The sequence below is a fragment of the Enhydra lutris genome, unplaced genomic scaffold (assembly GCF_002288905.1).
Source record: "Enhydra lutris kenyoni isolate GAN:26980312 unplaced genomic scaffold, ASM228890v2 scaffoldscaffold81, whole genome shotgun sequence".
Taxonomy (NCBI): Eukaryota; Metazoa; Chordata; class Mammalia; order Carnivora; family Mustelidae; genus Enhydra; species Enhydra lutris.
The window spans coordinates 1,641,933-1,661,081 of NW_019154165.1; the positions used below are offsets into that span (position 1 = coordinate 1,641,933).

Genomic DNA, 19,149 nt, shown 5'->3' on the forward strand with positions numbered 1-19,149 from the left:
AGATTTGACAGACAGAGATCACAAGTAGGCAGAGAGGCAGGCAGAGAGAGGAGGAAGCAGGCTCCCCACCAAGCAGAGAGCCTGATGCGGGACTCAATCCCAGGACCCTGGGATCATGATCTGAGCAGAAGGCAGAGACTTTAACCCACTGAGCCACCCAGGCACCTGTGTGATGAGAACTTTTAAGATTTATTCTTTTAACAACTTTCAAATGTGCAATACAGTATTATTAGTTATTGTTACCATGCTGTACATTACATCTCCATGACTTAATTTACTTTATAACTAGAAGTTTGTACCTTTGACTCTGGTCACCCATTTCGCACCCCCCCACACACACCTGAAACCACCAGTTTGTTCTCTATATCTATGAGCTTGTTTTTTTTTTTTTTAAGATTTTATTTATTTATTTGAGAGAGCACGAGTAGAGGGAAGAAGCAGAGGGAGAAGCAGGGAGCCCCATGTGGGACTCAGTCTTAGGACCCTGGGATCATGACCTGAGCCAAAGGCAGAAGCTTGACTGAGCCTCCCAAGTGCCCATGAGCTTGGTGCCTTTTTTTTTTTTTTTTAAGATTCCACATATAAGAGAGATTGTATAATATTTGTCTTTCTCTGACTTATTTCGCTTAGCAGAATGTCCTTAAGTTCCATCTATCTTGTTACAAATTCCTTCACCTTTATGGCTGAATAATATTCCATTGTGTGTGTGTGTGTGTGTGTGTGTGTGTGTGTGTGTGTGTATACCATAATTTATTCATTTGTCTGTAGTTGCCGTATTTTGGCTGTTGTAAATAATGCTTCAGTGAATGTGGGGTAGTATATAATTTTTTCAAGTTAGTGCTTCCATTTTCTTCAAATAAATACCCAGAAGTGGAATTGCTGGATTATATGGTAGGTCTATTTTTAATTTTTGAGGAATTCCATACTGTTTTCTGTAGTGGCTGCACTAATTTATGTTCCCACCAGCAGTGCACAGGGGTTCCTTTTTGTTCACATCCTTGCCAACACTTGTTATTTCTTGTCTTTTTTTTTTTTTAAAGTAGGCTCCATGCCCATTGTGGGGCTTGAACTCATGACCCTGAATGAGATCAAGAGTCCCACGCTCTACTGACTGAGCCAGCCAGGTGCCCCTCTTTCTTAGTTTTTTTATTACCCATTCTAACAGATGTGAGGTACTAATTCATTGTGATTTTGATTTTCATTTCCCTGATGATTTGTGATGTTGAGCATCTTTTCAGGCACTTGTTGACTTTCTGTATGTCTTCTTTGGAAAAATGTCTATTCAGCTCCTCTGCCCATTTTTAAATTAGATTGTTTTATTGCTTTTATTTTTTAAAAAAATTTTATTGTATTTTTTGCTTTTGAATTGTATAAGTTCTTTATATATTTTGGATATTACTCCCTTATCAGATATATGATTTCAGGTATTTGCTCCCATTCTAAACTTCCCTAATTCTGTTACCAGTATTTTGAGAAAGGGCTGTAATATATATGCTCCTCAGCCTAATACTTACCTAATCTTAGAAGAATCAAGATATTTAATATTAGCCTTTCCGCAATCTATTTTATTGGGAGTAGGGAAGCTAGAGGTTTTTCTTTCTGTATATATTTCATCACCTGAGATGTACGAAGTATGTATGGTATATTTTCCTTAATACCTCTGCTCATGCAGTGTGTTCTAAAGATTCCATGAGCTGTAAAAAAAAATATTTGGGTATGTTTGAGCATAATTTGCTTTGTGAAGTCTTTATTTTTTTTTTATTAAGTAATCTCTTTGCCCCACATGGGGTTTGAACTCACAACCCTGAGATCAAGAGTTGCATGCTCCAGCTGAGCCATATGGGTACCCCTTGCTTTATGAAGTCTTAATGTGAATCTATTTTCTGGTGCTTAACTGACAGTTTTTCATTTAGCAGCTTATTGCAGCATGTTGAAAGTTATTTCAGGGAGAGGGTGGGTGGGAGGGATGGGGTGGCTGGGTGATGGATATTGGGGAGGGTATGTGCTATGGCAAGGAAAAAAATAATTTAAAAATTTCAAAAAAATTTTTTCAGAAGGTGCTCTGTACTGCTTAGTATTGTGAATATTAACATTTTTGCTAGTTGATGCTCAACAATATTGTAAGAAATTAGAGACATGTAGAGGTTATGTAGACCTCTGTTACATGAGTTTGGAAAAATCTCAATTTGATAGTATGAAAGGCATCAATTGTGATTTTATATCATGCTTCATTTTTAAGGAATTCTGTGGCCTTTTAAGATTCAGTTATATGGAGTCTGGAGCTCAGATTGTTTAGAAAATGGTGACATCATTTGTACAGATTCAATAAATGTTAATGTGGTTGCTAATTGGGCATGTCATTTTTTTCTCAGAGTAAGGTCAGACTTCAGAGCCAGCGTTGTTAGTTATGTCTGGCTGATGCTTAAAATTATTAATAATAAGTATTTCAGTTTTACAGGGCACATATATGTCTCCTTTCAGAATTTCTACTTTTTTTAAAAGATTTTATTTATTTATTTGTCAGAGAGAGTGAGCAAGCACATAAGCAGGCAGAGTGGCAGGCACAGAGAGAGGGAGAGAGACAAGCAGACTCCCTGCTGAGAAAGGAACCCCATGTGGGACTGCATCCCAGGACCCTGGGATCATGACCTGAGCTGAAGGCAGTGACTTAACCGACTGAGCCACCCAGGTGTCCCCAGAATTTCTACATTTTCTAGTTTTGAAGACGTTGTTAATTTCTATTTTGTAGTTTTAAGGTGACCTGTTTGTGAAGTCAGTACATTTTGCTTTCTGGGAATGAGTGATGATTAAGTTATAAACAAGTGACTCTCATGGAATACAAATTTTATTTGAAAATTGTACTCTACTCTTAGTTATGTGAAGCTTTGTATCCAGTTTGGTTTTACTCTAAGGATAAACAAGTTTCTTCATGCTGTATTCATTTTACCAAAGATCTAGGAACAGATTTCAAAATGATTTGCTACTTTTAGCTAATGGTGATATGGTTCACAGCACTTTTATCATCCATCGTTATTTCAGAAATTGTTGAAAACCTGATTTTAAGAGATAATTCACCCAGCATACCTGAGGCAATTGACAGACTATTTGCTGACATAGCAAATATCAACAGGGAGTCTATGGCTGAAATACAGGATGCTCAGGTTGGTACAAAAATAATTTTGTTTATTGTAATTTTTTAGAAGATTTTATTTTATTTTAAAGATTTTATTTATTTGAGAGAGTGAGTGAGAGAGAAAGAGAGAGAGCAGTGTTGGGGGCAGAGGGAAAGGGAGAAGTAGACTCCCCACTGACCCACTGTACAGGGAGCCTGATGTGGGGCTTGATTGTGGGACTCCAGGATCATGACCTGAGCTGAAGACAGATGATTAAGTGACTGAGCCATCTAGGTGCCCCTGAAAGATTTTATTTTTAAGGAATCTCTACACCCAACGTGAGGCTCAAACTCACAACCCAGAGAGTAAGAGTTGGATGCTCCACTGATTAAGCCATCAAGGTGCCCCTAATAAATTTTGATGATTCACTATTAATGTCCTGTATAAGAAAAAAATAGTCTTCATGATTAACCATTATAAATACATAGAAATTTATTTTTGGATTTTCAAGCCTAATGCCTTAATAACAGCTAAAACAATAAATGATACAAAGCAACATAACTAATTGCTCAATTATGTGAAACTTAATGAATATAGAAATTCAAAGAGGAAAGAGATCATCGTAGACTGTAATAGTTGCTGAAGGTTTGTATATGTTCCTGAGGAGACTGAAGTGAATTTGAGTCATGTAAAGGCAATGGGAGGAGGTTTATTAGGTAAAGCCAGTAGTATGAATAAAACTGTATAGATAGGAATTAACAAGTTGTGTTCATGGGACAGTCAAATAATTACTCTACAGTGGGTATGTTTTGGGGGAAGCAAGGTAGAATGGGACTAGATTACAGAGGGCCTGTAAATGATCACAATAGTCACAGGACCATAAAACATGCAAGAAAAATATTATCATTGGAGGTGGACAGTATTTTAACTTGCTGAGAAAATGTTTCTCTTACCCAGGTGGAAGAAATGGCAGTAAACCTGTGGAACTGGGCAGTCACCAAGAGAGTAGGTTTGATTATAAGTGAAGAGCAGAAAGCTAAATGTACGTATATATTTTGTGACTCGTGGTATGAGTAGTATTTCTATTATACATTAGTAGTATTTTTATTACACATTAAATTGTTCCTGCACTTTAAATAATATCTTGACTAGTTTGTGGATGGATATTTGTTAAAATAAAACTAAACAAAAAAATGACCGATACGTAGAAGTTTCTTTTTTTTTTTTTTAAAGATTTTATTTATTTATTTGACAGACAGATATCACAAGTAGGCAGAGAGGCAGGCAGAGGCAGAGGGAGAAGCAGGCTCCCTGCCGAGCAAGGAGCCCGATATGGGACTTGATCCCAGGACCCTGGGATCACGACCCGAGCCGAAGGCAGCTGCTTAACCAACTGAGCCACCCAGGCGCCCCCGTAGAAGTTTCTTAAGCAAATGTCCTGAAAAAAAAAAAAAAAAGATTTTTTTCCCCCAGAGGTTAGGTCTTGATTAATAAAAGCATTGTTGCAAGAAATAGTCTGGTGGTGAACAACAAAGATGATTAAAGGGTGGGAAAATGAGAACTTGAGGAAATATTAAAGGACATGGATTATCTTCCCTGGAGAAGAGATGATCAGAATCTTCAGGCTTCTGAAGGACTATCAAATAGTAGTTTCTTTCTCCATTGATAATAGAATGGGAAATGTTGCCATGTGAGGGATTTAGATTTAAAAATCATAAAAGAATAATTTCCTTATGAGATGGGTTGATGAACTTTGAGCTCAGTTACTGAGAAAATTCTAGAAGTTTTTTTCTGCCTGTGAGAGCAAACAAAAAGAATAACAACAATACAAAACCCCTAAAACCAAACTCATCTGCTTGGAATCCATTATATGTGGTCCACCGTCTGGCAGAGTTCTAGTGCTTTAGCTAAATGGCCTGGTGTAGTGTGCTGACAGTTACCAATTTCCAGCAAAGACAGTGACAGTTAATGCATTTATGGAAAGCATATTGCCCCATTATAAAGGGTACATCGAGCCAAAATGTGAATCTCTGGACTGCTTGGCTTTGTAAGGACAAATGAATTTCGTCTGTATGCAGCAAGTAGAATTCATTGCTAAGGGTTTATCTTTATGAATATAAACCAAACTGTGTAAAATTTCAGTGTAGGTCTAGGGTAATTAGTGGTTAATATAGTCAATAATATACTTATTAGCCCATTCCTCTATTAGGATGTTTAGAGATTAGTTCTGCCTCTTTAACTCTCAGATGAATGTTGATACTGCTCCTCAGAGCTTTTGAGCCTCTAAGTTATGGGGAGGGAAGAGTTAGAAATTTATCTGTGGGAGAAACTTAGTACACAGTCAAACTGTGTGATACTAAAATCTAAGCTCCTATTGCTCTGTATATCAAGGAGTATTGTTCTTAGCTGTTTTTCATTATTTGTCTTATAGTAGAGATTTGGTAGATGGACCTCTCCCAATGTACTGACTCTTTGTATGTAGCAGTTCTTAATTAGACATTTGGATGCTTATTCTGTGTGTAGTAATTTTAAGAAACTGGAAAACAGGATGTAGTGTAGGAAGCCTCTGATTTAAGAGTTTTATTCCAAAAATATGTTGATTAGAAGATATTTTGTCTCCTTAACAGAAATTCATTGTCTGTGCCCAGATAATGGTATGTGATGAAAAGTTATCAGGATTTATAACCTATAGGTTTTTGTTACTGGGAAGAATTAACGGAACACTGACCAGAAACAGGAAAGCCAGAAGTACAGGAATGACTTGTAAGTTTTAGTTTTAGACCGTTGGCATTTGAGGTGACAGTAAGTTAGAGATATGAGACTAGAGCTTATGAGAAAGGTAGAGATTTGGTTGGTAATTGTTTACATGGAGGTGATTGTTGAAGCCACATGAGTAGCTGAGTTCTCTGAGGGAGAAAAAGAGCAGCTATTCTTTTTTTAAAAATTTTATTTATTTGACAGAGATCACAAGTAGGCAGAGAAGCAGGCAGAGAGAGAGAGGGGGGGAAGCAGGCTCTCTGCCGAGCAGAGAGCCCGATGCGGGGCTCATCTCAGAACGCTGGGATCATGACGTGAGCCGAAGGCAGAGGCTTAACTCACTGAGCCACCCAGGTGCCCCAAGAGCAGCTATTCTTAAATACTGATATAAATAAGAATCACCTGTGGAGTCTTTTATGCTGCAGGTGCTCAGGCCTGGCCATTGGAGGCTTTGATTTATTAGGTTTAAGATAGAAACTGGGCGTGTATATAATTTGAAAACTGTTCTCATGCACACCAAATTTTTAAAGAATTTTTTTTAAATTTATTTACTTGACAGAGATCACAAGTAGGCAGAGAAGCAGGCAGAGAGAGAGAGAGAGGGGAAGCAGGCTCCCTGCTGAGCAGAGAGCCTGATATGGGGCTCGATCCCAGGACCCTGAGATGATGACCTGAGCTGAAGGCAGAGGCTTAACCCACTGAGCCACCCAGGCACCCCTGCACACCAAATTTTAAGAGAACACAGTAGTGAGATTTTTACTTTGACTCTGGTTGTTAAGGACTGGGAAGGAAAAAAACAAGGATAGGAGACCAAAAGTAACAGTCAAAATATCCTAGAGGAGACTCACTATTCATTTATTCAGTGTCTACTCCTTATAGGATGGTCATACCATATTATGGCAGGCAGTAAGTGAAAGGGACAAGATAAGACTCCAGAAGAAAAATACCAGGATCCATTATGCTGGAGGATCTGGGAAGGAGTGGATTAACAATAAAAATAAGGAATTCACAGATGCCAGAGGATACAACATTGTGTTGTCTGAAGTCAATTGAGATATCAAGCTTTGGGTACTGATGGAGCAGAGTAAGGCAGATGTAAGGAGTCAGACAGCAAGCACCTAACCAATACGCTTATAATATAGAGGGGCCAAGAACAGACTGGTGAGGAGACTAAGATAAACAACAGCAACAAAGAAAGCATCTTTATACCGAAGTAGCATTCTGTCTTGGCCCTAGCTATCTTTGGCCTGAAGCCTTATTTATGGTAACTGTAAACAGCCAGATCAAGAATATGGGGATGGGAGCAAAGTTCTTAGACTAAGGCATTTCCCATAGTGGGATGCTGGTCAATGCTGAACCAAGATAGTGTGAGTTGAAGGAAGTAGCATTTTTTAGAAAAGATTTTATTTATTTATTTATTTGAGAGAGAGAGAGCAATAGAGAGTGCACACACATGTGATCAGGGGAGGGGCAGAGGGAGAGGAAAGCGAGAATCCCAAGCAGACTCTATGCTTAGTGCCCCACCTGAGGTGGGGCTCAGTCCCACAACCCTGAGATCATGACCTGAGCTGAAACCAAGAATCAGAAGCTTAATGAGTTGAGCCTCCCAGGCACCCTGGAAGTAGTATTTTTTTAAAAAAGGTTATGATCATTGTGGAATGTTGCTATGAAGTCAGGGAAGGTGGTCTTTGGTTGTGTGATTTTAGTGAAGTGGTAAGGATGCAAAACAATGCAGGGGATTAAGGAGATGAGTGAGTAGCAAGAAAATAGAGGTAGTAGACCATTCAATTTAAGAAGTTTGTCTTTGAAAGAAAGAGAAGTGGGATAAAAGCTTGAAGTACAGTAGGATTAGTTGATGTTTTTGAAGGAAGAGAAACATATGTTTGAAGGTAGAAGGGAAAGAGTAAATTGAGAGGGAGGTACTGAAGCTATCTTTGGAGAAGGAAAATGATTGCGAGATCAGGTTCCTTGAGAATACCAAAAAATAAGTAAAGTTTGGAAAAAAATAAAGGGAACATTTTCAAAACTGGAAGAGCAAGACTGTGCAAATATATGATTAGGACGTATTTTATTGGGAGTTTTTTTCAGAAACAACTTTATTAAAGGATGAATAGGATTTATATTTCATGATGGGTAATGAGAATCTGACTTCACTTACCCTGTAATTTCATCTGGGCAAATCTCTTTGAATAGAATATTAATTGAAAATGGTATTAGTATAGGTTGAATGGCTGCTGAGATCTAACATCAAAGCAACTAGTTCAGTTATTTATGAAGTCATCTTTAAAAATTGGAAATGTTTTATGATGAGAGAAACTCTGTAGATAAAGAGCTCATAGTTATTCAAACTTTCTTATTTTTAGGGGAAATGAACTATAAAATGAAGATAATCTATATTTTCTAAGTTATACTTCAAGAACTTTTACATTATCAACAGAAAATATATTTAAAAAGAGTCACAATTTAGGGGACTAATCAAACTATTCTTTTTTTAAAGATTTTATTGATTTATTTGACAGACAGATCACAAGTAGGCAGAGAGAGGGGGAAGCAGGCTCCCCGCTGAGCAGAGAGCCTGATGCAGGGCTCAATCCCAGGACCCTGAGATCATGATCTGAGCTGAAGGCAGAGGCTTAACCCACTGAGCCACCCAGGTGCCCCTCAAACTATTCTTATGTTCAGAAATTTTGTCAGGTGTTGAATAGCTTTCTTTTTTTTTTTTTAAGATTTTATTTATTTATTTGACAGAGATCACAAGTAGTTAGAGAGATAGGCAGAGAGAGAGAAGGAAGCAGGCTCCCTGCTGAGCAGAGATCCTGATGTGGGGCTCTATCCCAGGATCCTGGGATCATGACCTGAGCGGAAGGCAGAGGCTTTAACCCACTGAGCCACCCAGGTGCCCCGAATAGCTTTCTTTTTTAAAAAGATTTTATTTATTTATTTGTTTGTCAGAGAGGGAGAGAGAGTGAGCCCAAGCAGGGGGAGCAGCGGGCAGGAGAAGCAGGCTCCCCGCTGAGTGAGGAGCCTGATGCGGTGCTTGATCCCAGGACCCTGAGCTGAAGGTAGAGGTTCAACTGACTGAGCTGCCCAGGTGCCCTTGTTGAATAGCTTTCGATTCTAGTGTTACTTAGAATTATTTTGCTGTTAGCATAATATATACAGAAACATCACATGGACTAGGTGAGTCTTCAGAATTTAAAACCTGCAGAGCTTAAAGTTTGAAAATTAAGTATCTGTCTGACTGAAGCATCAAGCAAATAATTCATTTGATAATTTTCAGCTCATTTACTTTTGATAATTGATTTTTTGAAAAGGACTTCATAGTTATTTTAACAAGACTGGTTTCACTTTACTCCTCCTTTCTTTCTTTTTTTTTTAATTTTATTTATTTATTTGACAGAGAGAGAGAGAGAGAGATCACAAGTAGGCAGAGAGGCAGGCAGAGAGAGGAGGAAGCAGGCTCACTGCTGAGCAGAGAGCCCGATGTAGGGCTCAATCCCAGGACCCTGAGATCATGACCTGAGCCGAAGGCAGAGGCTTAACCCACTGAGCCATCCAGGTGCCCCTCCTCCTTTCTTTTTATAAGTGTATAAAACAATGAATGTTTTGTGTTTATGGGTGTCTGATTACTGTTTTGCAGTACGGCATGTTGCTTGCAAGCTGGTGTGTATGTGTGGAGGCTCAGCTGCTTCAGAAGAAGCTATTCGAAGACAGATTTTGGTAAGTCTTAATTAAATGAGGAGAAAGTGCAGATGCAGTGAAGTAGCCGTTACTCCTATGAATATGGTTGAAGTTAGTGTGAACTGGAAAGGGGGTTATATCCTTTAGTGTTATCCATGTTCCTTTTATGATAATTGTACCTATTACAATTAAAGGTCTCAGCAGTACTGTCATTATTACGGTGATTCAGTGGACAAAATATTGAACTTAAATTCAGGATTTATGATAAGTAATAAAAAGTAATAGTTCTCTCCTTCATCATTCCCTACTCCTGTCTTGCTCCCTAGAAGCAAGTGTTATTTTTTAGTGGAAAATATTTTTCCCAGTATTCTAAAATAGCATTTATTGAAAAGCTCAAATGTGCACACAAAATAGCTAAGATAGTACAATGGTTTCCCCGATTACCTATCACTCAGCTAGAGTAATCACCAATTCCTGACCACTCATTTTTTTTTTCTATATCTCCTCCAACAGCAAACCCCTGATCCCATGGATTATTTTGAAACAAATACAAAACATCATTTTTTTCATAAATATTTCAATATGTTTCTCTAAAAGACAATGTGTCTTTTAAAAAAGATTTTATTTATTTATTTGAGAGAGAGAGAACATGAGCAGGGCAGAGGGAGAGGGAGAAGCAGACTCCCCACTGAGGAGGGAGCCTGATTCTAGGCTTGATCCCAGGATCCCAAGATCATGACCTGAGCCAAAGGCAGACACTTAACCTACTGAGCCATCCAGGTGCATTGACAAGGTGTCTCTTTTTAGTCAAACCCAGTGCCTAGGTTCACACCTGATAAAATTTAACAAAGATTTCCTAAAATCATCAAATATCCAGTCTTCCCCTCCTGCCTTCATGTCCCCACACTCTCAGACTCTCACTCTTTCACTTGCTCTTGCCCCCTTGTGTGCTCTCTCTTGACTTCTCCCTCCCTTCCTCCAGTTGGTTCCTTAGAACCAGGATTAAAGAAAGTCCACATCTCCTATTTTTTTTTAGATTTTATTTATTTATTTGACAGACCGAGATCACAAGTAGGCAGAGAGGCAGGCAGAGAGACAGGGGGAAGCTCAATGGGGGGCTCAATCCCAGGACCCTGAGATCATGACCTGAGCCGAAGGCAGAGGTTTAACCCACTGAGCCACCCAGGTGCCCCTCCTATTTTGTTAATACAGCTCTTTCAGTCTACATGTTTTCCCCTCCTTTCTTAATCTGTTGAATAGTATTTGTTGAAGAAGCAAGGTTGTTTGTTCTACAAAGTTTCCTAAATTCTGGATTCTGATGACTGCATCCTTACAGTGTCATTTAATAAAGTCTTCTGTCTCCTGTTTTTCCTGTAAACTGGTAGGTAGATGTAGAAACATCTGATTCAGGTTAGTTTTGTGAAGAATAATTCATAGGCAGTATGGCATACTTCCATCTGGCATCTATTTGTCTCTTTTGTTGTGTTAGTGCCCTTTGGTGATAGTCCCTAGGTCCATTATTTCTGTAGATATTTGCACATTCTGCTTCTTTATTTCTTCCTTCTTTATTAACTGGGTTAAAGGGAAACTTTCCCTCATCAACTATTTGTATACTTTGAAGTATACCTTTGTAAGAAAGGACAGTCTTGACTCTTTCTCCTGTCTTTTTTTTTAAAGCAGTCTTCAGAATGAGTTGGTTCTCTAACATCCTTAAATGATGATCAGGTAGATTTTTTTAAAAAAGTGTCATTGTGAACTCACATTTGTAATGCATTTCAATCCATTTTAGTTATTATTCTTACTGAAGCACCTATCTTTGGCCAGAAGAAGCCTCTTGAAGTGATTCTGAAGCCTTTTGACACTACTCCAGTAATCTTTAACAGCAAAATTGAAATAATAGTCAAAATTTGATTTCTGATATGACAAGATATCCCTTCTCATTTTGTGTAGTTCCTGCCCTAGTCATACCTTGAAAGAGCTCTGTTTCCTTTTAGTGGAGGATGCTATTCAGAAACCATAATGTGGAAATTACAAGTACTCATTGCTACTGTATTGGTCTTTGTTTCTAGATCTTTTTACTAGACAGAGCTATGTAATACATACGTTTTTGAAAGATAAAATATATAGTAAGTTCATAGTTATATATTTTTTAAAGATTTTATTTATTTGACAGAGAGACCGGGAGAGAGGGAACACAGCCAGAGGGAGTGGGAGAGGGAGAAGGAGGTGTCCCACTGAGCAGGGGACCCAATGTGGGTAGGGCTCGATCCCAGGATCCTAGCATCACGACCTGAGCCAAGGATAGCTGCTTTAAGGACTGAGCTACCCAGTCACCCCCATAGTGATATTTTTAAAGAAATATTTACTTATTTATTTATTTAAGAGAATGAGAGAGTGCCTGTGTGAACTGGGGGCAGGGCAAAGGGGGAGGGAGAGGGGCAAGCAGATTCTGTGCTGTGTGTGGAGCCTAACATGGGGCTGGATTCCATGACCCTGGATCATGACCTGAGCCAAAACCAAGAGTCAGATGCTTAGTTGACTAAGCCACGAAGGTGACCCTCATAGTATTTATTTGACAGAGAGAGACACAGTGAGAGAGGGAACACAAGCAGGGAAAGTGGAGGAGGGAGAAGCAGGCTTTCTGTAGAGCAGAGAATCTGATGCGGGGCTCGATCCCAGGACCCTGGGTTCATGACCTGAGCTGAAGGCAGAGGTTTAAGGACTGACCACCCAGGCGACCCCCTCCTTTTCTTTTAAGACATAGTGTTATTTCTAATTGATAGGATGATAGGATTTTACTTAGCTTCTTGATGTTATATTTGTGTCTCTTTTCCTGGCCCTGACTATCTTGGTGCCTAACAATATTAATATAATGAATAACTGGTTATATCCAAAAAATATATTTTTATAATTGTTTCATAATACATCAGTCAATATATTAACTCAGAATGATGTCTAAAAATAGTTCAAGAAATTTTTTTGCACTTCCTTTATTCTTTGCATATATCTCACTAGGGTTGTATAAAGTATCATTTTATTATTATTAAAATATATTTTTAAAGATTTTATTTATTTATTTGAGAGAGCATGAGAGAGAGGGGAAGAGAGGATGAGCAGGCAGTGGAGAGGGAGAAGCAGACTCAGGGCTGTATCCAAGGACCCTGAGTTCATGACCTGAGCCAAAGGCAGAAGTTTAACCAACTGAGCCACCCAGGCGCCCCTTATTTATTTATTTTTAAAAGATTTTATTTTTATTTTTTTGATAGAGATCACAAGTAGGCAGAGAGGTAGGCAGAGAGAGAGAGGGGGAAGCAGGCTCCCCACTGAGCAGACATCCCGATGTGGGGCTCAGTCACAGGACCCTGAGATCATGACCTGAGCCGAAGGCAGAGGCTTTAATAAACCACTGAGCCACCCAGGTGCCCCTAAAATATTATTTTAAAAATACTTGAAATAATTCCTTTTTCTTTGACGAAGTCATTCACTTGATACATTGATAGATTTATTTATTTGTTTATTTTAAAGATTGTATTTATTTGAGAGAGAAAGCATGACTTGGGGGGAGGGGCAGAGGGAGAGGGAGAGGGAGAAGCAGACTTCTTGCTGAGCCAGGGAGCTGGACGTGGGTCTTGATCCCAGGACCCTGAGATCACAACATGAGCTGAAGGTAGATGCCTAACTGAGTCATCTGCCACCCAGGCATCCCAGATTCATTTATTTTTGTTTGCTTTTGATTTTAGGCAATTGCTTTTTTTCCTGCCATTATGATTGAATTTTGTTTTATAATTATGTCAAATATTTATTTTATTTATTTTTATTTTTAAGAATATTTTATTTATTTAATCGGCAGACAGAGATCACAAGTAGGCAGAGAGGCAGACAGAGAGACAGGGGGAAGCACGCTCCCCGCCACGCAGAGAGCCTGACGTGGGGCTCGATCCCAGGACCCTGAGATCATGACCTGAGCTGAAGGCAGAGGCCTTAACCCACTGAGCCCCCCAGGCACCCCTAATTATGTCAAATATTTATATAGTTCCAAAGTAAATTCTACTGAAGGAAGTATATTCAGATAAGTCTACTTCTGTGTACTCTCCACCCTATTTCTTCACTTCCCCTGTGGATAGCTATTTTGTTTATTGTTTATCCTTTTAAAAAAAAATAAGGCAAACAGGTATATATACATGTCTTTCACTACCCCAAAGGATCTTAGATAAATGGTAGCATTCCATATATATACTTTTTTCCACCCTTATTTTACCTCATTTAAGGTTATATCCTAGCAATCAATCCGTACCAGTATATAGAGATACTCCTCATTTTTGTTAATATTTTTTTTATTTGTTTGATAGCTATCACAAGTAGGCAGAGAGGCACGCAGAGATAGAGGGGGGAAGCAGACTCCCCGCTGAGCAGAGAGCCCAATGCGGGGCTTGAATCCAGGAACCTGGGACCATGACCTGAGCCGAAGGCAGAGGCTTAACCCACTGAGCCACCCAGTCGCCTCTATTCCTTTTTTTATAGCTACACAGTATTCATCCAGCTTCCTTCCATGGACATTTGGATGCTGCAGTGAATTGCCTTGTTTATATGTTTTTTTTTTAAATTTTAAAGCTACTAATTATAATTATTTCTGTTTTCACTTCTCATGGTTTCCTCCATGTATTTTAATCATACATTTGTATCACTGTGTTAGTTTGCTAGGGTTGCCATAACAAAATAACACAGACTACTTGGTTTAAACAATAGAAATGTATTTTCTCAAAATTATGGAAGCTGAACGTCCAAGGTAGAGGTGTTGGCAGATTTGGTTACTTCTGAAGCCTCTCTCCTTAACTTGCAGATGTCTGCCTTCTCACTGTGTTTTCATATGGCCTTTTCTCTCTATCCCTGCATCTCTGGTGTCCCTTTGTGTATCCAGACCAGGCAGATTAGGGCCCACTGTAGTAGTCTCATTTTAATTTCCATCACCTTGTGAAAGGCCCTCTCTCCAAATACAGTCCCATTATGAGGTACTTGGAGTTAGGGCTTCAACATATGAATTTTGGGGAGACGTAGTTCAGCCTATAATAATAATAATAATAATAGGGGCGCCTGGGTGGCTCAGTGGGTTGGGCCGCTGCCTTCGGCTCAGGTCATGATCCCAGGTCCTGGGTTCAAGCCCCACATCGGGCTTTCTGCTCAGCAGGGAGCCTGCTTCCTCCTCTCTCTCTGCCTGCCTCTCTGCCTACTTGTGATTTCTCTCTGTCAAATAAATAAATAAAATCTTTAAAAAAAAGGGGATTTCAGAAAACTTACATACTTAGCCCCTGTCCTCAAAGACTTCATAATCTTATTTGCAAATGGAGTATGCATCCTCTTGATAAGACAACAGAGTATGGGTTAAGAGCAAAATGTGGGGGCGCCTGGGTGGCTCAATTGTTAAGCATCTGCCTTGGGCTCAGGTCATGATCCCAGGGTCCTGGTTCAAGCCCCACATCGGGCTTTCTGCTCAGCAGGGAGCCTGCTTCCTCCTCTCTCTCTGCCTGCCTCTCTGCCTACTTGTGATTTCTCTCTGTCAAATAAATAAATAAAAATCTTTTAAAAAAAATAATAAGATCTTGACATATCAGTTTTATATATGATCTATTTTTTTCCTGCTCTGATAGATGAAGATTTATCTTTCTATTATCTATTATTCCCCCATTCCCCCTTCAGTTTTTGTTAATTATTTTGTTTTTAATTTATCTGATGGTAACCTTTTTAAACTTTAAATGTAATATATAATATATTAAAATTTTTCTACATCAAAAACTCGTGGTTTACTATATGTTGGCTAACTGAACATAATTAAAAAAACCCAAAAACTAGAAATCCCCTCCAGATTTTTTTCTTTCTCTGTCAATTTTGGAGAGTGTATTTTTACTTTCTACCCTATGAGGATATTTGTACTTTCGTGTTCTCTCTACCTTTCCCTCACCTTTAACCTTCCAATTTCTGTTAATTTCTAATATTTGCATTTTTGGCTTTGTTGTTTTCAAGGATAGAAAACTAAAAGGAGCATTTTACTGATTGTGACAGGTATACAATTCTGTGGATGATGCTAATACTCTTTGTTTCCATCTGTTAATTCTCTCAATTCTGTTTCCTTAGATATTCTTCTGTTTGTTGAGTGTAATGTCCTTTCATCGGGTTGGTTTCCCTCAATTGTTTGGTGATTCTTGCTCATATTTGATTTGAGATTCCTTGATAGTCTGTGAATGCCGTTTCACACTATTTACCATAACCTAAATCAAGTGACTGATCAAGAGGTAGGGCTGAATATTTTGCATTGGCCTGTGTTGTCAGCCACCTGGCACTCTATTTTTCTCTCGCTTAAGTGATTGTACTCACTGTTCCTTCCTGGGGAGGAGGGAAGATACCTCTTGGTGGGGAAACCTGCTGCCTGATAATACTGTTCACATCCAGGATGTTTTCTACATTTTGCATTTTTGTGCATTTTGTTATGTGGGTTTTTGTTTCATCCCATTTGCTGTCTATTTTTCAGAAGTTCCTCATAATTTCAGGTCAAATGAAAATGCCTCTTATTTTCCAGGATGCTTATTGAATAAAAAAAATACGTATGTATGTTCTCTTATTTCTAGGGAATGAAAAAAAAAGATATATCTTCTTAGAGATTGTGTGTATCATTATATATATATGACATAACATACATAATTTCTAGGGATTTAGAGTATATAAAATTTATACTAAAGTTTGTAGTATACTTATATCCTATATGTAAATTTATAGTAAAATGTACAGTGTATTTATTATATATATTTTATACATGCACACATATACGCACACACATCATTTCTAGGGCTTTGTAGAAGGGGTTGAGCTGTAGTTCGTGCTCAGTCCTCCCATCTTGATTCAGTTCTTGTTTGCTTCTGTAGCATTTGTGCATATTACATAGCAACTATATATTTAGATGTCTGTCAGTTATAATACTGTGAGCTTCTTTACCAAGGTGTGTTGAGTTATAGTCTAATGCTTCTATAACTTCAAGTATGTGAAGAACTAATTTTTCAGAACTTTCTATTCCTATCTAAATTATCCTAATATTTTCTTTTAATAATTCTTAGAAAATGGTGTTTTCAAGTCTATTAATTTTTTTATTGCCTTTCTTGAGGCCATTTCTATTAAGTTGTGGAGTTCCAGAACAGAACATAGAACTATAATAAATGCTATTTTTTTTTCTGCGGATTACATTATGGAATATGAGCAGAGGATTAAATATTTTATCTAATACCCTCTTCAACCAGTTGGGAGGAGTTGTGAATTTAAAAAAAAATTATTTTCTAACTTCTTTCTTCCAGATGAATATGAAAACAGGAAAAGGGTGGGTGGATGTTGGAAATGCAGTGTTTGCTGATCAGTTTTTTGAAGCTGCCATGGCTGTAAGTTTACCAGTGATTTTTAGCTGTACCAATTATTAATAATAGTTGTGGTTACTCTCATCATGACATTGTATTGTGGTTTTATTTTCCAGGGTCTGGAGCAGTTATATGTTAAATTAATGCAGAGAAGCTCCACTGAGGTCCACATGACTTTGCAGAAGATTGCTGTGGAGAGGGACCTTTTCAAAGTGCTTTCTTACCAAGCAGAGGCAGTAGGTATCATGGTCACTACAGCCTTACAGTGGGGCATTTTGTTTATCTAAATGCAAAGTGATATAACTTTTTAGAAGAAAAGGTGTTATTGGCCTTTCATGTAGGATATTATATTTGACCTTTTATCTCCATTTTATATCTGAAGGTAACATTACTAATGGTCATTCATATCTGTGTGGGGGTGGTTGAAGTTAGAAAGGCTGATATGTAACTAAACATCATTGTCAATCACTGCATGTAATGTCTGTCATTTCTTTATGGCAGTACCCTTAACTTGAAACACCTCTCTGTGACTCTCTCCTACATTAACAGTCTGCCTAAAATAATTGCCTGAAAAGAGTCTTCTCATTTGCAGTTGTTCTGAGTTGTTTACTGAGGTTTTCTAAAAGTCTGCTGCTATCACTGTTTAAAATTGTACTTTACCTGTGTTTGGCTTGTGGGTTTCTTCCTTTGTTACTGTGCAGTTAGGTATTCATTTTTAGTTGACAAAATGTAAGCCATGATGAGCTTGCTCTCTGTAAAATTTATGTAACTCTAGAAATGAAAAAGAGACTTTAAAACTCATGTAGTATAATCCTCTTATTTTTATTTTTTAATATTTTTATTGAGAATCAACTCATATACTACAAAATTCACACATTTAAAATGTACAGTTCAGTGATTTAGTATATTCACAGAATTGTGCAATGTTCAACACATTTAAGCCAGCAGAAGGAAGGAAATAATGAAGATTAGAGAGGAAATAAATGATCTAGAAACTAAAAAAAAAACCAAAACAGTAGAACTGATAATGAAACCAGGAACTAGTTTTTGGAAAGATTAATAAAATTGATAACCTGTATCCATACTTTTACCAAAAAGAAACGAGAAAGGACCCAAATAAATGAAATCACAAATGAGACAGGAGAAATAACCAACACAACAGAAATATAAGAAATCATAAGAGAATATTATGAAAAACTATATGCCAACAAATTGGACAACCTGGAAGAAATGAATAAATGCCTAGAAACATAATAAACTACCAAAACTGAAACAGAAAGAAATAGAAAAATGTAACACACTGATAAACCAGTGAAGAAACTGAATCAGTAATTGAAAAACTCCCAAAAAACAAAATGTCCAGGACCAGATGCATTCATAGGTGAATTCTACCAAACATTTAGAAGAGTTAATAAGGGTGCCTGGCTGGCTCAGTCTGTGGACCTTGCAGCTCTTGGTCTCACGGTTTTAAGTTTGAACCCCCTGTTAGGTGTGGAGTTTACTAATAAATAAAATCTTAAAAAAATAAAAGGTTAAGACTTAACACTTATTCTTCTCAAACTATTCCAAAAAACAGAAAAAGAAGGAAAACTTCCAAATTCATTCTGTGAGGCCGGCATTACCCTGATACCAAAGCCAGATAAAGACTACTAAAAAAAAGAACTTCAGGCCAATATCTCTGATGAACATGGTTGCAAAAATTCTCAACAAAATACTAGCAAACCAAATCCAACAATACATTAAAAAAATAAGTTCTTTATAGATTTTGGATACTAACCCTTTATCAGATAGGTTTTTGCTAATATTTTTTCCCATTCTGTAAGCTACCTTTTTGTTTTGTTGATTGTTTCCTTTGCTGTGTGGAAGCTTTTTATCTTGATAAAGTCTCAGTAGTTCACTTTGGCTTTTGTTTCCTTTGTCTCCAGAGACGTTTCTAGTAAGAATTTGCTACCATCAGTGTCAAGAAGGTTCCTGCCTATGTTCTCTAGGATTTTGATGGTTTCCTGTCTCATGTTTAGGTCTTTGATCCATTTTGAATTTATTTTTGTGTATGGTGTAAGAAAGTGCTCCAGTTTCATTCTCTTGTATGATGTTGTTCAGTTTTCATAATATTATTGTTGATGAGACTGTTTTCCATTGGATATTCTTTCCTGTTTTGTCAAAGATTAGTTGACCATATAGTTGTGGCTCCATTTGTGGGTTTT

The 19,149-nt window shown here is 37.8% G+C and overlaps 1 protein-coding gene across 1 annotated transcript in view; it reads left to right on the forward strand.

Moving 5' to 3' along the window:
* Positions 1–2,993: 2,993 nt before the first annotated feature.
* The window catches only part of LOC111161001 (testis expressed 11), a 273,790-nt gene continuing 257,634 nt past the window's right edge, over positions 2,994–19,149 (forward strand). Inside the window, exons 1-5 of the mRNA XM_022524429.1 lie at positions 2,994–3,161; positions 4,071–4,155; positions 9,511–9,590; positions 16,889–16,969; positions 17,062–17,181. Coding sequence (XP_022380137.1) covers positions 2,994–3,161; positions 4,071–4,155; positions 9,511–9,590; positions 16,889–16,969; positions 17,062–17,181 — 534 coding nt within the window. The remainder of the gene's footprint in view (positions 3,162–4,070; positions 4,156–9,510; positions 9,591–16,888; positions 16,970–17,061; positions 17,182–19,149) is intronic.